The 18340-nt window shown below is 46.1% G+C and overlaps 1 protein-coding gene across 4 annotated transcripts in view; it reads right to left on the bottom strand.

Annotated features, from left to right (window-relative positions):
• Positions 1-258: 258 nt before the first annotated feature.
• The window catches only part of LOC125464514 (unconventional myosin-Ic-like), a 145125-nt gene continuing 127043 nt past the window's right edge, over positions 259-18340 (bottom strand). For 3 of the 4 annotated variants that reach the window (XM_048556950.2, XM_048556948.2, XM_048556947.2), the window contains exons 26-32: positions 17734-17827; positions 16927-16982; positions 14149-14284; positions 11233-11303; positions 9690-9787; positions 8177-8276; positions 259-1893 (exon numbers count right to left, since the gene is read on the bottom strand). In XM_048556950.2, coding sequence (XP_048412907.1) covers positions 1867-1893; positions 8177-8276; positions 9690-9787; positions 11233-11303; positions 14149-14284; positions 16927-16982; positions 17734-17827 — 582 coding nt within the window. In that variant the 3' untranslated portion in view covers positions 259-1866. The remainder of the gene's footprint in view (positions 1894-8176; positions 8277-9689; positions 9788-11232; positions 11304-14148; positions 14285-16926; positions 16983-17733; positions 17828-18340) is intronic. The other variant, XM_048556949.2, reaches the window with a different exon arrangement.

Genomic DNA, 18340 nt, shown 5'->3' with positions numbered 1-18340 from the left:
GGAATGGGGAAATAAATAATACAAATAGCAAATCACTGGATCTCACCAAGCCAGGTCCCTGGTTTGATTCAGAATCAGTGAAAAGCACTGACAATGAATCAAGATCAACCATAGTCTGGAGAGTTGGGGACTGAGAAAGGGTTGGAGAGATAAGAGAAAGAAGCAGGAGTGACAGAGGTCAGAGCCCTACGCACGCTCTCCCAGTGTTGATAAAGAAATTGATGTGATAAGCCTATGATAAAGAAATTGAAAACCAAAAAATTTGAGACTTTTTATTGAAAATGAGATGGCTTCACATAATATCCATCTATATAAAGCTTATTACAACCTTTTTATTAATTTTGAAGTATATTTCCTTTTAAAATTCTCGTCTTGTTCCACAACGGGATGAGGTGAAGATTTCTGTTAAACCTCTGATGCTGACAGGTGTTTCTCTGAGCTGAGTGGATGTTGGGAGATTGTAGTTTGTCCAGAACCACCACAGGAGCAGGCAGCTTTGTATAGTGAAACCAGTTGCAAAGCCCCACCTCAGTTTAGACGCCTTCCTATACAACTTCACGTCTCAGTACTTGGTTGATTTTGACATCTCTTCAGCAACTCACAAGGAAGACTGAATTAATGAATACCCTCAAACAAGTCTCTCTAATTGCTTACCTGAGACTGACTGTATGTGCTCTGTACATTTCCCATCCTCTCCCAAACCTTGCTGAGAGACTCGTTCACATGTCCATCTGTTATTCAATTTTTAATCATTTCTTCAAAATGAATACAGCTTCAAACATGGAGGTGGCGTAGGGGGCACTGGTGGATTGGTTACAGAACACCCCTGGAGAATGGACTATTCGAAGATGAGATAGTAAATAGGGAACAACAGAATCTGCTTTGGAGAAGCAATGAAGATATGTAGCACTACGCTGATCCTTTGCTGAGGTCTCACTGTACAAAGAGCTGGCAATTACTGGAAACTGTATGACTGGTACTGAGTTACATACTCATTTACCAAATATGGCCCATAAACCAGGTGGAGGTTACATCTTCTGACCTGGTGAGTCCTGTTTTGACTTCAGCTGCTTTCTAATTGTTGAATTAACCCTTTAATATATTTTGCTGGACCTGAACAGCACTGTGTCTAGAAAGTGACAAATAAAACAATATCAGTTATCGCCCACCAACAATTTCACTAATACAGGGCATGAATTTGTGAAACGGAAACTTGCTGTAATTTGTAGAGGTTTCTACAGCAACGAATGCAAAACTGGCTTCAGCCAAAGGACTCGATTTTTTTTTAAACAATGGCAGTGAAGACAAGAATCATCAACACTTCATGGCTCGAAGAACTCAAAGAAAAATCCCCAGGCAATGGATTTGTATTTTAAAAAATCATCACTTGGTTCATTTCTTCAGCAACCTCTAACCTTGAAGAAGGCATTCCGCAGCATGGTCTTCTCCTTACTGAGGGCTCACGGGAACAGAAGCTTCTGTTTCGAACCAAAGGAATTTCTGTGGACAATATCTATTCTATTGCTTTATGTATCACACATGCACTGTGGCAGTCATGTGATACAACTCACTCAGGTCACTGATCATGACAGCCATTTTTTTAATATAAATATTCTTCCAATTTTTTTTTGCGTGATTAAAGTATAACTCGGATCCTTCAGTTCCTGCTGTGGAAGCACAGGCTTTGGCAGTCAAGGGAAGCAGTGTAAAGGAGGTAATAAAAACGAGGCCAAGGTGGGCTACTCAAATGCCTCACCGATAAATGTACAAGCTCCTTTTTTCATTACAGATGCTGCCAGTTACTGGCGCACACCTTCAAACCATCTGTCTGTACAATGGGCTGTCACTCGGATCTCACTGGCAGCATCATCTGGAGTTCAGTCGAGGAGCCACCTAAACAGAGAGAGCAAGAGGTGGTCAGACTCAGGACCACATCTGCCCCACACACGTCACACTGACACACACAATCATCCAAACTACAGGCAATCAAACAACTTCCACTCAAGTCTGTTCCAAAGTTGATTTGTACACAAGTTGGAACATAATGCAGAGCTGTCTGTAAGTATAGCAAGTGTGCGTGTGTGCCAGATCTTTAAATTCCCGGCAGGGCAGCTCGGTGGTTAGCAATGCTGCCTCACAGCACCAGGGACCAGGTTCGATTCCACCCTCAGGGACTGCCTGTGTGGAGTTTGCATATTGTCCCTGTGTTTGTGTGCGTTTCCTCCGGGTGCTCTAGTTTCCTCCCCGAGTCCAAAGATGTGCAGGCTAGGTGGATTGGCCACGCTAAATTACCCAGAGTGTCCCAGGATGTGTAGATTAGGTGGACTGGCCATGAGAAATGCAGGGTTATAGGGGTGTGGGTCTGAGGAGGATGCTCCGAGGGTCAGTGTGGACTTGTTGGGCCAAATGGCCCGTTTCCACACTGTAGGGATTCTATAATTCTATGACACACCCCCACGTGGAGTTGCATTGATAAGTGTGAGCATTTGTAAGTCAGGGACCCCCTGTCCTTTCCTTTCAGATCACACTGCAATGCAGAACCTCACTGGGGCCATTGTGTTATACCAGTTTTATTTAGAATAAGCATAAACTAATCCCACTGTCCAGTGCGCTCCCAATATTGCTGTATCTTTCTGCATTTTAACCGTTTGACAGGCTTCCTGTAGAAGATAGAACATTGTCTGAACCACTTCCTGTAGCAAGTTATGCTTTTGTGTTTGAAGAGTTCTCTCTTTAACTCTCTTGTGTGATGTTGTTAAAGAATATCCACTCGTTACACATCGACCAATCAATGAAAATACGTCTTTCCCTATACACTCTATCAAAACTCCCCCTTGTCTTTTTTTGCTTAAGTGTAAACAGTGATCACACCCCAGATCTCTACTCATTCCCGAGCTTCATTTGGTGGGCGTAGTGGGGGGGGGAAGTCAGCTAGCTCAGTTGGTAGGATGGCTAGCTCGTGATGCTCAGCGTGGGTTCAATTCCCACACCGGCTGAGATTATCAATGAAGGATTCTCCACCTCGACCTCTCCCGTCCCCTGAGCTATGGTGACCCTCAGGTTAAACTGCCACTGGACAGCTCTCTCTAAAGCCCTATGGCCCTCTGGGACTGCAGTGACTTTATCATTCTTGAGAATCTATGCTCATCACTGTCCGTTAGTGCAATGTTCCTGTCAGTGTGCTTAGTACAGCAAAAAACCTAACCAAGATTCAGAATGGGTTGAATTTTGGAAAATATTTATTCATGAGATATAGGTGTTGGTGGCTGGGCCAGTATTTATTATTCATCCCTAACTGCCCCTTGAGAAGGTGGGGGTGAGCTGCTTTCTTGAGCCCCTGCAGTCCGTGTGCTGTGGGTTGATCCACAATGCCCTTAGGCAGGGAATTCCACGATTTTGACCCAGTGACACTGAAGGAACAGTAATATATTTCAAAGTCAGGATGGTGAGTGGTTTTGGGAGGGGAACTTGTAGGTGGCAGTGTTCCCATATACCTGTTGCCCTTGTCATTCTAGATGGAAGATGCTGTCTAAGGATATTTGGTAAATTGTCGAGGAAGATCTGCCCACCGAGTCAGTGTGGGTGGAAATTAGGAACAGCAAGGGAGCAGTCACCTCATTAGGGGCTTACTACAGGCCCCCCAATAGCAGCAGGGAGATTGAAGAAAGCATAGGTCGACAGATTTTGGAAAAGTGTGGACGTAGTAGGGTTGTTGCAATGGGTGACTTTAAATTTCTCAATATTGATTGGAACCTCCTTCGAGCCGAAGATTTGAATGGAGCTGATTTTGTAAGGTGTGTTCAGGAGGGTTTCCTAACTCAGTACGTTGACAGGCCGACGAGGGGAGAGGCCATTCTAGACTTGGTGCTCGGAAACGGGCCGGGGCAGGTATCAGATCTTGTGGTGGGAGAGCATTTTGGTGATAGTGACCATAACTGCCTCACATTCTACATAGCTATGGAGAAGGAGAGGATTAGGCAAAATGGGAGGATATTTAATTGGGGAAGAGGAAACTATGATGCGATTAGACATGAGTTAGGAAGGATGGACTGGGAGCAATTGTTCCTTGGTAAAGGCACTATAGACATGTGGAGACTGTTTAAGGAACAGTTGTTGCGAGTGATGAATAAATATGTCCCTCTGAGACAGGCAAGAAGGGGTAAGATAAAGGAACCTTGGATGACGACAGCAGTGGAGCTTCTCGTCAAAAGAAAGAAGGTAGCTTACATAAGGTGGAGGAAGCTAGGGTCAAGCTCAGCTCTAGAGGATTACAGGCAGGTGAGGAAGGAGCTCAAAAATAGTCTGAGGAGACCCAGGAGGGGGCACGAGAAAGGCTTGGCAGAACGGATTAGGGAGAACACAAGGCATTTTACACTTAAGTGAGGAATAAGAGAATGGTCAAAGAAAGAGTAGGGCCGATCAGGGATAGCATAGGGAACTTGTGTGTGGGGTCTGAGGAGGTAGGGGAAGCCCTAAATGAGTTTTTTGCTTCTGTCTTTACGAAAGAAACGAACTTTGTAGTGAATGAAACCTTTGAAGAGCAGGTGTGCATGCTGGAATGGATAGAGATAGAGGAAGCTGATGTGCTGAAAATTTTGTCAAACATTAAGATTGACAAGTCGCCAGGCCCGGACCAGATTTGTCCTCGGCTGCTTTGGGAAACGAGAAATGCAATTGCTTTGCCACTTTGCGAAGGTCTTTGCATCCTCGCTCTCCAGTGGAGTCATACCTGAGGACTGGAGAGAGGCAAATGTAATTCCTCTCTTCAAGAAAGGAAATAGGGAAATAGGGAAATCCCCGGCAATTACAGACCAGTAAGTCTCACGTCTGTCGTCTGCAAGGTGTTAGAAAGGATTCTGAGGGATAGGATTTATGACCATCTGGAAGAACATGGCTTGATTAAATGCAGTCAACACGGCTTTGAGGGGGGCAGGTCATGCCTCACAAACCTTATCGAGTTCTTTGAGGATGTGACTAGAAATGTTGATGAGGGTCGAGCTGTGGATTTGGTGTATATGGACTTCAGCAAGGCATTTGATAAGGTTCCCCATGGTAGGCTCATTCAGACGGTCAGGAGGAATGGGATACTGGGGAACTTAGCTGTCTGGATACAGAATTGGCTGGCCAACAGAAGACAGCGAGTGGTGGTAGAAGGAAAATATTCTGCCTGGAAGTCAGTGGTGAGTGGGGTTCCACAGGGCTCTGTCCTTGGGCCTCTACTGTTTGTAATTTTTATTACTGACTTGGATGAGGGGATTGAAGGATGGGTCAGCAAGTTTGCAGACGACACGAAGGTTGGAGGTGTCGTTGACAGTATAGAGGGCTGTTGTAGGCTGCAGCCGGACATTGACAGGATGCAGAGATGGGCTGAGAGGTGGCAGATGGAGTTCAACCTGGATAAATGCGAGGTGATGCATTTTGGAAGGTCGAATTTGAAAGCTGAGTACAGGATTAAGGATAGGATTCTTGGCAGTGTGGAGGAACAGAGGGATCTTGGTGTGCAGATACATAGATCCCTTAAAATGGCCACCCAAGTGGACAGGGTTGTTAAGAAAGCATATGGTGTTTTGGCTTTCATTAGCAGGGGGATTGAGTTTAAGAGTCGTGAGATCTTGTTGCAGCTCTATAAAACCTTGGTTAGACCGCACTTGGAATACTGCGTCCAGTTCTGGTCACCCTATTATAGGAAAGATGTGGATGCTTTGGAGAGGGTTCAGAGGAGGTTTACCAGGATGCTGCCTGGACTGGAGGGCTTATCTCATGAAGAGAGGTTGACTGAGCTCGGACTCTTTTCATTGGAGAAAAGGAGGAGGAGAGGGGACCTAATTGAGGTATACAAGGTAATGAGAGGTGTAGATAGAGTTGATAGCCAGAGACTATTTCCCAGGGCAGAAATGGCTAGCATGAGGGGTCACAGCTTTAAGCTGGTTGGAGGAAAGTATAGAGGGGATGTCAGAGGCGGGTTCTTTACACAGAGAGTTGTGAGAGCATGGAATGCGTTGCCAGCAGCAGTTGTGGAAGCAAGGTCATTGGGGACATTTAAGAGACTGCTGGACATGCATATGGTCACAGAAATTTGAGGGTGCATACATGAGGATCAATGGTCGGCACAACATCGTGGGCTGAAGGGCCTGTTCTGTGCTGCACTGTTCTATGTTCTATGTTCTAAATTTCTGCAGTACACCTTGTACATACTGCCGCTGCTTGTACTGTAGACCCCTGTTAATAAATGGCACTTTTTTTTAATTAGCTCTATTATTTATTTTCAGGGAATTCTCTCCCCAAACTGTAGGTGTCACACTTTGCACACTTCACTTTAATAATTCTGTGTAATCACATATTCCCTTTCCCCGCTCCTCCCATATTATGTCACCTGACTCAAAATGAATCTCAAAAATCTCCTACTTGCACTTCCCTCTGGGAATGTGGGGGTGGGGGAGGGATTGAACTGGGAGTGTGGGGGTCAGGGGAAAAGGGTGAACAGGGAGAGTGAGCGAGTGGGTGTGCGCAGAGAGGACAATGGCGGGGGCCGGGGCCGGGGTTGGAAGAGGTGGCGGGGGAGTGGGCGATAGAAAAGCAAAAATACCTGAGCTAAGAAGTGTGAGCCTGCTGGACCACCCTCCCTGTTGACAAGAGTAATCTATCATAGGAGAGCAGGGATCACTGTTTGTTGGTGGCTCGGTTTTGACTGGCTGGCAGTCAGTGACAGCCCAGCCTGTTGGAGGTGAGCAGGGGCTGTTTCAATGACCCTATGTGCCAGGGACATGGGGGTCAATGAAAGCCTTAATTTGCTGGCACTTAATAGTCCTCTTAGGGTTTGAACCTCGGGTTTTGTTTTACTGCACCAACTAAACAGATCTGAGGCTTCTCTTTTTACAGATTCAGGTTTTAAAATGCAGAGTATTTAACCTGAAAATTAAAAAAAACTGTCCTCTCAGGCCAAAGGGCCATCCTGCTCTCGCTCAGCCACTGATGCCATCCTTGGGCCTGCCAACCATCAGAGGCTCCAGCAGAGCAGGCCAGGCCTAGTCTCAACAGGAATCAGAGAAGGGGTTCGGTGGCTCATCACCAAAACCTCAGCCTACCAGCAGTCCCATCACCTCCACCTCTCTATTCCCCGAAAACACTTACAGAGCATTCAATTCCCTTCAGACATGATACTTCAATGCTGCTTGTGCCAGGCCTCCAATTATTCAACAGTCCTGTTGAGCTGTTCATGAGTTGGTGCCTTAAGTCACTGCAAGTCCTGGTGACCTATCACCCCCCCCAGTGACTGAATTCACTTCTTGGCCAGCAAACATAGGCTTTTAAAATTCAGAGCCTCATTTCCAGATCTCTTCACCTTCCCCCTCTCTGGATCCTCCTCCACCCACCATTCACTCAGAGTTCAGACACTCCATGTGAAGCATGGGCCTCAGAGTGCCAGCACTGACCTTCTCTCAACCCCTAGAGATACCTAATAAAAACCAAAGGAACTGTGGATGCTGTAAATCAGAAACTAAAGCGCAAATTGCAGGAAAAGTTCAGCAGCTCTCGCAACATCCGTGGAGAGAGATTAGAGTTAATGCTTCGGGTCCAGTGACTCTTCTTCAGAACAGTTCTGAGGAAGGGTCACTGGACTGAAACGTTAACTTTGATTTCTCTTCACAGATGGTGATAGACCCGCTGAGCTTTTCTAGCAACTTCTGTTTGTGCCCTCGAGATCCCGGCACTGAGTTTGGTCTGGGTCCCCCCCGGCTTGAATAATTTCAACACTTGCCTGTGTCCTAAACTCTGGAATTGTCTCTTTCAATTCCTCTATTTCTCTGTTCTTCAAACACTAACATCACCTACAATGGGCCACCCAATGGCTTACTGATGGAGAGGTACCAACCTTTACTAAAAGTAAACACAGGACGCTTTCACTCTCATGTCACTCGGATGATTTCTGAAGTGGATTGAAATGAGTGACTGGTCAGAAATAACCTCTTTGACGGAGCCTTTTTCATTATTTACCCTAAAGCCTCCCTTGCAGAGTGGATGCTGTATTCTGCCTGGTACACTCCTGCAAAGCAGCTTGTGGATGTTTTACTGAGAGAAACACACTATCAATGTCAGTGGCCTATGGTAACAGGTGATCGGAGCAAGAATCTACAAGGACACCAGCTGTAACTGAACATTTCTAAGTGAAACTTACCACAGACAGGTGTCCATTCTTTGATTTTGAAATGATCAGTTCTGATCCTGATGTGAAATCGATGATGCCTTCTTTCCCATGCTTGATCGTGAACTTTATGCTGAAAAACAAGTAAAGACAAATCATTTGGCAAAATGCATTCCCCAGCTCACTATGAGGATTCCAGAACTCAGGGCATGATGCCCAGTTACATTCGCAGCTCCCTGGATCCAAACTAAATCTAACCCAATCCCTGAGGGAGAGGAGTGAGTGTGCGCAGTTACTGGCCTGTGACAGGGATGGGGCAGTGGAGCTCAGATCATCCCAAACTCTCAGCCTGTGCAAAAGGTTTAATCCTACTAGAGACAGTGCCTTCCAACAAAATCAAACATCCCTTTGCCTAGTATCATCATTCAGCACTTCTGACCAAACTACAGAGAAACCAACTACTTCATGATGCAGAGGTAAAGGGAACTGCAGATGCTGGAGAATCCGAGATAATAAAGTGTGGAGCTGGATGAACACAGCAGGCCAAGCAACATCTCAGGAGCACAAAAGCCGGCGTTTCAGGTCTAGACCCTTGTTCAGAAAAGGGGGATGGGGAAAGGATTCTGAAATAAATAGGGAGAGAGGGGGAGGCGGACCGAAGATGGATAGAGGAGAGGATAGGTGGAGAGGAGAGTATGGGTGGGGAGGTAGGGAGGGGATAGGTCAGTTTGGGGAGGACAGACAGGTCAAGGGGGTGGGATGAGGTTACTAGGTAGGAAATGGAAGTGCAGCTTGAGGTGGGAGGAGGGGATGGGTGAGAGGAAGAACAGGTTATGGAGGCAGGGACGAGTTTGGCTGGTTTTGGGATGCGGTGGGGAAGGGGAGATTTTGAAGCTGGTGAAGTCCACATTGATACCATTGGGCTGCAGGGTTCCCAAGCGGAATATGAGTTCTGTTCCTGCAACCTTCGGGTGGCATCATTGTGGCAGTGCAGGAGGCCCATGATGGACATGTCATCTAAAGAATGGGAGGGGGAGTGGAAATGGTTCAGTTATATTGCAGCGGTGAATGACCAACTGTGCCCGGGACAGGGACAGCACAGGGTTAGCTAAACAGTAAAGCTCCCTCTACACTGTCCCCATCAAACGCTCCCAGGGCAGGGGCAGCACAGCGTGAGATACAGAGTAAAATCCTCTCTACACTGTCCCCATCAAACACTCCTGGCACAGGGTTAGATACATGATAGGAAATGAGAGCAGGAATAGACCACTTTGCCTGTCGAATCATTCGCTTCATGCAGTGTGTTCATGTCCGGCGGTGGAAAGCTCCAGCCACATTGTCCACTGTTCAGTCATGACTCTCTGACTGCACTGTGAATGAGTTAACATGGTTCTTGAATCATTCACAAGGGTCCCTTTATCGTCAGTATTGAGCACAAAGATCAGAATATACAGAAGGCTGCTGTACAAAGTGCAATGATGGGCCTGTGCATTTTTGTAGCTCCCTGCTAGTGGGAGGGGATTTGCACCATGGCTCAAACACTTACCTGCCCTGGTTGATATTTATATTGTTTGCTTTATCAGCTGCCATGGCCAGTTTTGTCAATGTCTCAATCACATGGTCACTCCGCAACACAACATCACCCTTCAACATAAGACAGAAAGATAACAGATTGACAGAAAGGCATATTTGACATGGAGCACACTGCCTGCCAGAGAGGTGGCAGCAGACACAACAGCAACGTTCCAAAGGGAATTTAGGAAATACTTTGGCTGTCTGACTAAATTACACACATCATCAACTTCGATATTGACAGCATCAGCAGAAAGACAGAGGTCATGATTCAGATTGATAACCACTCTGATTGTCTGAGAGGTTAATGGTTTCTCTGTCTCTCTCCATAGGCACTGCCACATCAGCTGAACAGTTCCAACCTTGTTCATTTTTATTATTTCAGATTTCCAGCAACCATAGCATTTCACTTCTACATAGGACAGGAACAGACCAGTGATTGGCTCAGGATATTTTATCATCGACATTTCACGGTGGACCCCCTGTTGTTTCAGGATATCGAAAATGTAAATAATTTCATCATCTTCTCAGACACTCTGCTGACTGACAGCTCACTGCTGTATTTATATAGCATCTTTAACATGACCAACCAGCCCAAGGAACTTCACAAATCTGTTAAAAAACACATTTTGACCCTGAACAATCCCAAGGAGTTGGCTGGGCAGGAAGAATTTTAAGCGCATTCTTGAAGAGAGAGTGGAGAGGTTCAGGAGGGATTCTGAAACTGAAGGCCCAGGATGTTGGACACACTCTACAGAGAGATATCAGGATGGGACTAATGGTGAGGCAATGCAAACTAGAATCGGAATAGAAAGTCAGTATGCAAACAGTACATTGAAATTCAGAGCCAACGGCATCGAGTGAGTTCCCAGGTAAAGGACTGTGCCGCCTTACGGACTTTCGGAAATGATGTGCAGCATTTTGCAGCAAGGTAAATAGTTAAAGTTACATGGTTTCACTGTCAGAAATATGGCTACCAATTTGCACACAGCAAGATCCCACAACCAGCAATGTGCAAATGGCCAGGGTGATGATGTTGGTTTGTGGATAACTATTGGTCACTATAGAGCCTGCTGGACGTCTTCAAAAAATGTCCTGGGATACTTCACCCTTGAGGGTCTTTGGTTAAACAGTTTATTAAATAATGCAGGGTTGTCTCACTGCTCTGCGAGAGTCAGTTTACATTCTAAGCTCCATGCTCTGGAGTGGGATTTGAAAATACAGCTCTCTGATTTGGAGGTGACTGGCCATGTTAACACAGATGGGCTAAATGTGTAAGTGATAACAATGCAGTGTGAGAGGAAAATGTGCAGTAACAGGCAACTGAGCAGATATTCAGGGTGTTACTGATTGACTTGGATTGCCCTACATCACTAACAGAAGGGGCTTTCTGACTGAAGAACCTGAGGCTATGTGGATGAGTTTCACATTTTCCCACATGTCCTACACAGTTTGGTGAACTGTCCAGGTGTCTGCCTGGAATCAGAGCAAAAAACAACAAGAGTTTCTCTACCAACCTTTTTTTTGTTATCTTCACAGGGGACATGGAGAACAAAGAGCCCATCACTCAGGGAGCTGACCGATATTCCTGCACACAGCAAAGAAACAACTTTCAAAACACAAGAAATATATTAACGGCAGAAAACAAAAGTTCATGGTGTGAACTTATCACCGCTACAGAGACAGATTTACAAGGAGATCAAAGATGGGAACTACACATTCAGAGGTATGTGACTTTTTGCAAGAACAGGTAGGATGGAGCGAATGGTGGGGTACCATTGTTAGTACAGGATGGAAAAGATACAATTGTAAAAAGCGATCATGGATTGGGGGATTATAAAAATCCAGATGGGTGGAGGCTAGAAATCACCAAGGAAAGAAGACATTGCTGGGAGTATTCTATACAGCCCCCGAAAAGGAGCTTTACAATGGAGATGGAATACATCAGGAGATAACAAGGGCACGGGAAAATGGCTGTATGTTAATCATTGATGGTTTTAATCTTCATGTAAATTGGGAAAAATCAAATTGGCAGAGATAGCCACAAGACAGAATTCACAGTATATTTGGGACAGTTTCCCAGAACAATTTTTGTGGATCTAACTAGGGATCAGGCTATTTTGGATCTGGTAATGTGTAACGAGATCAGCTTAATAAATGCTATTGTAGTAAATGATCCTCCAGGAAACAGTGACCATAACATGGTTGAATTTCACATCCAATTTGAGAGAGAGAAATGTACAAAGGATTGAGGGGCACAGCAGGTTGGAGTAGGCCGGGAAAGGAGTTTAACAGCAGAGACAGTGAGGAACAATGAAAGATGTACGAAAATAGTCATGACTTGCAGTAAAGATGTAATCCAGTGAAGGTGAAGGATTCTAGGAAGGAGATAAACCAGCCATGGTTAACCAGGCAAGTTAGGGAGAGCAACTTTGACTGCAAGAAAAATGAACACGTATAAGTTGACAAAGATTAGTGGTTAGCCAGTGGTTTAGAAAAGGAGTCCAAAAAAATATAAGGAGGGAGAAAATAAGCGATGGGGTAAATTTGCATGTAAAAAAAAACAGCAAAAGCTTCTGCAAATAAATAAAGAGGCACCAGTGAGAACACAGGCCCTTACAGAATGAGATTGGGAAAATAATAATGAGGAACCAAGAAATGGCAGAGGAGTTGCATAAATACTTTAGATTGATCTTCAGATGGAGAATTCATTAATAGTATTCCGACAAGAACAAACAATGAAGAGGTGGAGGAAACAGATAGAAATAATCTGGCCAGGGAAGAAACGACTGGAGCTTAAGGTCATATGTTCCTGGAGTTTATGAGTTGCTGCTTGGGATATTAAAGAAAGGAGCTCCAGAAGGTTCAAGGTCAGACTTCTCAGTGATATACAAGTTCAATACTACCAAATGATTGAATTCCTACAGAGCTAACAGAGGCCATTCAGCCCACTGAGTCTGCACTGACCCACCAAACAGCATCTTGACCAGACCTATTTGCTGACCCTATCCCTGTAAACTCTCACTGCCCATGGCTAATCCACCTAATCTGCATAACTATGGGCTGTGGGAGGAAAACCAGGGCACCCAGTGGAAACTCATGCAGACATGGGGAGAATGTACAAACTCCCCACAGACAGTCACCCAAAGGTGGGATTAAATCCAGGTACCTGACGCAGTCAGGCAGCAGTGCTAACCACCGAGTGACCACGCTGCCCCAAATGACCATTTGTATCCAAAAAATAGTTGTAAAGCCAGGAGGTGGAAGGAGTGAGAAACTTAAATCAATTATAATCACCAATAAATGGTAGGAAGATAGCTATTAGAACTGAAATCTGATAACTCCCTAGGAGCTCATAAATTTCATTCTAAAGTCTAAGCAGGTAAAGCTGAGATCATAGAGATTATCCAAACTTCAAGATTCATCAGACTGGAAAAGAGAGAGTGTAACACCTCTATGCAAGCAAGGAGGAAGACAAAACAAAACTCCCGGCCAGTAAGGCTAACATCTGTCATTTGGGGAAATGTTGGGAACTAGTGGAGCACTTTGAAAAACCTGATGCAATCACAGTCAAATGGCATGGAGAGAGGAGTCATGTTTGACTAAACTGATGAAGTCCTTTGAGGGAGTAATAAGTAGAAGCAAAAAAAAATGACAAACAAGTAACACAAATGTACTGAATACAGAGTGTGTGCCGCATTTCAAATTCCAAAAGATATTTGATAAGGTGCCATATCAAAGATTACTACACAAAACATGAACTCTGTGTACAGGCTAACACCGTGTCACAGAGATCAGTGCTGGGGCCTCAGCTATTTACAATCTTTATCAATGACGTGGACGAAGGAATTAACTCAATACACAAAGACTGGAGATTAAATTATGAAGAGGATAAAATAAGTCTGCAACAGAATGTAGATAGGCTTTTGCCTCCCAACTCACTCAACCTATCAGATGAAGTACAATGTGGGAAAATGTGAACTTGTTCTCTTTGATAGGAGGAATACAAAAGCAGTGTATTATTTCAATGCAAAGAGAGAGAGACTGTAGAACTAGGTGATACAGTGGGATCTGAGTGACCTAGGACATTAATCATGGAAAGTTAGTCTACAGGGACAGGAAGTGATATGGAAGGTGAATGGAATATTGTTATTTATTGCAAGGGGAAACTTGGGATGATGTACTACATTTGTACAGTTGGTGAGATCACATCTGGAGCACTGTGTACAGGATTGGTTTCCTTAGCATGAAAGGACAAACCGCACTACAGGCAGCTCAGAGAAGGTTCATTCAAAATGGCACCTGGATGAGGAAGTGTTGGGCAGGCCCCTTCTTTCCGGCCAATCATCTCATCTCCCACTTTGCTCCTCACTCCCACACACTCCCAGATACCACCCAACACCCCCAACCCCAATCAGCACTCCCCACCATACCACTCAGGTCGACATAGTCAATCTTCTGTTTGAGTTTAGCTTCTTCCATGATCAAGGCACTGTCTGGAGTGACCAACAACTGCCGTGCTCTCGGCCTGTAGCCATTCCGATCGTACTTTGTCACAGCGACAGCGTACTGCAAGAAAACACACCAGACCTTACTCAGAGTGTACAAGAGAGACAGTGCACATCATCGAGATGAGGGGAGGTGGGGTATACATGCACGTGCACGTGGAAGGGCAGGGGAATAATCCAGACTGAAATTGGGGGTAGACGGGAATGCAGAATTCAAGTCACAAACGGATAAAGCACAGATACCTTGAATAGTAGAGCAGGTTCTAGGAGTCAAAAGGGCTGCCTACTGCTAATGTGCATGTTATATCTAAATTTGAGCAGCCAACCCCCACTCCAATGTCCTGTCCCAGGGCTCACCAGCCCAGCTAAGGAAACAGTGCAGCTTCACGACCAGCTAACCCACACCTTCTGGACGTGAATGCTCTCCCTTGCCCTCTTCCTTACTGCATAGGTGGAAGCTATTCAGCCCCTCAAGTCTCTGCTGGGTTCCATGTACTTTCGTAGTCCTACAGAGTTATTTTCAAGTACTTATCCAGTTCGCTTCTGGTATTTTTCTTTGAAAAGATTCCACAGTGCATTCCAAATTGTCACAAGTCACAACTTGCGATAAAGTCAGAAGTGGAGATGTTTCTAGTTTTGCTGGTGATTGCACAATGTTCAGCACCATTCCTAACTTCTGATACTGAAGCAATCTGTATTCAAATGCAACGAGATTCAGGCAGGTGCTGCCAAGTAGCAAGTAACAGAGTCACTTTTGTCCAGATCCACAGTTCTCTTATTCATCACAAGGTGATCTCCTTTCGCAAGTTTTGTGGATTTGTTTCAAGGTTTCCTGAGAAGTCCACTCCCAAATGCCAAGTTATGACTATCACCAATAAGAGACAATCTAATCATCACCCTTTACATTCAATGGTGCTACTATCACTAAATCCCTCACTATAAACATACTGGGCTTTACCATTGACCAGAAACTCACTGGACTCACCACATAAGCACAATGACTACAAGAGTCAGTCAGAGGCTAGTTATACTGCAGCAAGTAACTCATCTCCTGACTCCCCAAAGCCCATGCACCAACTACAAGTGGGATGGAATACTCCCCACTTGCCTGGATGAAGAAGCTTGACACCATCTTGGGCAAAGCAGCCTGCTTAATTTGGCACCACATCCACTCCCCCCACCACCGATACTCACACACAGCAGTGTGTACTATCTACAAAGGCGCCCTGTAGAAATTCACCAAAGAACCTCAGGCAGCACCTTCCAAATCCACAACCTCTTCCAATCTATGGAACGGCAAAAGCAGCAAACACATGGGAACACCATCACCTATAAGTTTTTCTCCAAGCCATTCATCCTGACTTGGAAATACATCACCGTTACTTCACCAGCGCTGGGTCAAGATCGCGGAATTTTCTCCCTTAGAGCATTATGGGTCACATGGGCTGTAGTGGTTCTGGAAGACAGCTCACTCCCACCTTCTCAAGGGCAACTAGGGGCAGGCAATAAATGCCAACCAGCCAACGAAGGCTCCTTCTCATGAACGCATTAACAGATGGCCCTTCCTTCCTACCTGTGTGCTGACTGTGCAACAAGGTTTTAGGTGTAAACCCTGGACTTGAAGCGAAATGTTAAGGTTGACCACCCAGTGCTTGACTGAGGGAGTGCTGCACTGTTGGAGGTGCTGCCTTATAAATGAGGTTTTTAAATAGAGGCTCCAACAACCCTCTCAGGTGGATGGAAATGATCTGCTGTCACAGATTCCCACCTATAAGTTCTGGAGTCGATATTTAGCTCATATCGAGCATCACCAAAACCCATACAAACCCTCTATTGTTACAATGCTGTGTACAAGTTAGCTACAACATTACTGTAATAAGCACACTTCAAAAGTATTTAACTGGCTGCAGTGCATCTTGAAACAGCTGAGGTGCTATTTACACACACAGCATAGATTTAAGACAGATGTCAGAGGTTCTTTACTCAGAGTGGTAAGGGCACGGTATGCCCTGCCTGCCAATGTAGTTAACTCAGCCACATTAGGGGTATTTAAACAGTCCTTGGATAAGCATATGGATAATGATAGGATAGTGTAGGGGGATGGGCTTAGATTAGTTCACAGGTCGGCGCAACATTGAGGGCCGAAGGGCCTGTTCTGCGCTGTATTATTCTAAGTTCTATGTAGCATGCTGCAATCTCCCTCAGTTTTTCTTCCCTTGTTGTCATAGTTCTTGCAGAACAACTGCATTTCTATTGATTTGCAATCTATGATCAACCAGAGCTAGGAACATGGGAAGGTCTTTTACCCTTCAAGCCTATTCCGAATAGATGATGGTTGATCTGCATATGATCATGATTTTCCTCCTGAATTCTTCACTCTCTTACTAAACAGCAAGCACTCTCCATTTTACACAGTGGCACTCAGTCTTCAGAAGAGTTTGAGATTTGAATCATCCTGATGTGATGAGATTCTGCCCGATTTCCAGCAGAAAGTTTCTAACAGATGGGCACAACCAGAGGTTAACAATTTGCATTTGATAAAATCCTGTTTTCTGTAACAGAAGAAGCTTCTCCCATTCACGGACTCTTGATGACAATTTCCTTCCCATTGTCTAGCACCATCTGAAGCTTCTGTTCCTGTCCTGCTGTCAAACGACTGTCTCTCAGCCCAACCTCAACAGCAGCTGGCCAGTAATCGCTCACCTTGATATCTTCACTTTGTATAAGCTGTAGCACTTTGCTGTTGAGCTCACTTGTAGCTGAAAGAGAAACACACCAAGTCGACACGGAGCAACAGTGACGACCAGACTCACCCCAGGCTTTCATCCCTTTTTCCTTCAATATCTCAGCTCCCACTCCTTACGAGCCTCTCCATCATAACACACCCCACGTCCTCACACCACTCCTCCCCTGTGCCTTAACATCCTGTTGTGCTCCTTCCCTGTTGTCCTCAGTCCCTCATGCCACCCCTGAACCCCAGCCCTTCTCACAGTCCCACACCCCTCCCTGTGCCCACACCCCATCACCCCACCCTCCATGTCCACCCCCTCCACGAGCCCACACTCCCTCACACCACCCCCTCCCCGAGCCCACATCCCCTCCCCGAGCCCACACCGTCTGAACCCACATCCCCTCCCCGAGCCCACACCCCCTCACGCCACAGCCTGTCCAAGCACCCACCCCCTCACGCCACAGCCTGCCTGAGACCCCACCCCCTCAAGCCACAGCCTGCCCGAGCCCCCACCCCCTCACGCCACAGCCTGCCCGAGCCCCCACCCCCTCACGCCACAGCCTGCCCGTGCCCCCACCCCCTCACGCCACAGCCTGCCCGAGCCCCCACCCCCTCACTCCACAGCCTGCCCGTGCCCCCACCCCCTCACGCCACAGCCTGCCCGAGCCCCCACCCCCTCACGCCACAGCCTGCCCGAGCCCCCACCCCCTCACGCCACAGCCTGTCCGAGCCCCCACCCCCTCACGCCACAGCCTGCCCCCAACCATGCTGTAACTCACCGATCCGGGTGTTGACAAACAGCTTGGGAACGCTTTGGGGATAGTTGTCTTTTTTATCCTTGAACACTTCACTCGCTACCACTTTTTGCTCCAGCTGTTCAGGGAGAGGCAGGGAGACAGTAGCTCATTAAAGCTCAGGATATAAATCAAAGGAAGGTTTTTTAAAAATAACTTCATTCACAGGGAAATCAGTTATTCATGAAGGTAAAGAAAGAGAAACGGGGCGGGTGGATACATGAGGGGTACGGTGCGAACAGGCTGTAGGGAGGATGCTGGGAACCATGGGGCAGACATGACAGATCCAGCTGGGCCAGAAACAGAGTGATTTGAGGCAGGACACCACACGGTGGGAGGGGGGAGTGGGGGCCAGTCTGCAACTGCAGCTCTCATCTCCCACAAACCAAACTTTGGGATGATACAGGTCATTTGGGAATTACAGAATTGAGATGAGTGTGTGATGTGAGGCAGGGATATGTAGCTCAGGAGTGAAGGTATGAATTAACCATCATTTAACTGAATGGGGGTTAGGCTCGAGGAACCGAATGGCCTCTTCCCATACTGAGAGATAGTAGGGACTGCCAATGCTGGAGTATCTGAGGTAACAAGG

Source organism: Stegostoma tigrinum, chromosome 27 (genome assembly GCF_030684315.1).
Source record: "Stegostoma tigrinum isolate sSteTig4 chromosome 27, sSteTig4.hap1, whole genome shotgun sequence".
Lineage (NCBI taxonomy): Eukaryota > Metazoa > Chordata > Chondrichthyes > Orectolobiformes > Stegostomatidae > Stegostoma > Stegostoma tigrinum.
Note: the sequence above shows the minus strand (reverse complement) of the source record. Positions and strands in the feature narration are given on the sequence as shown.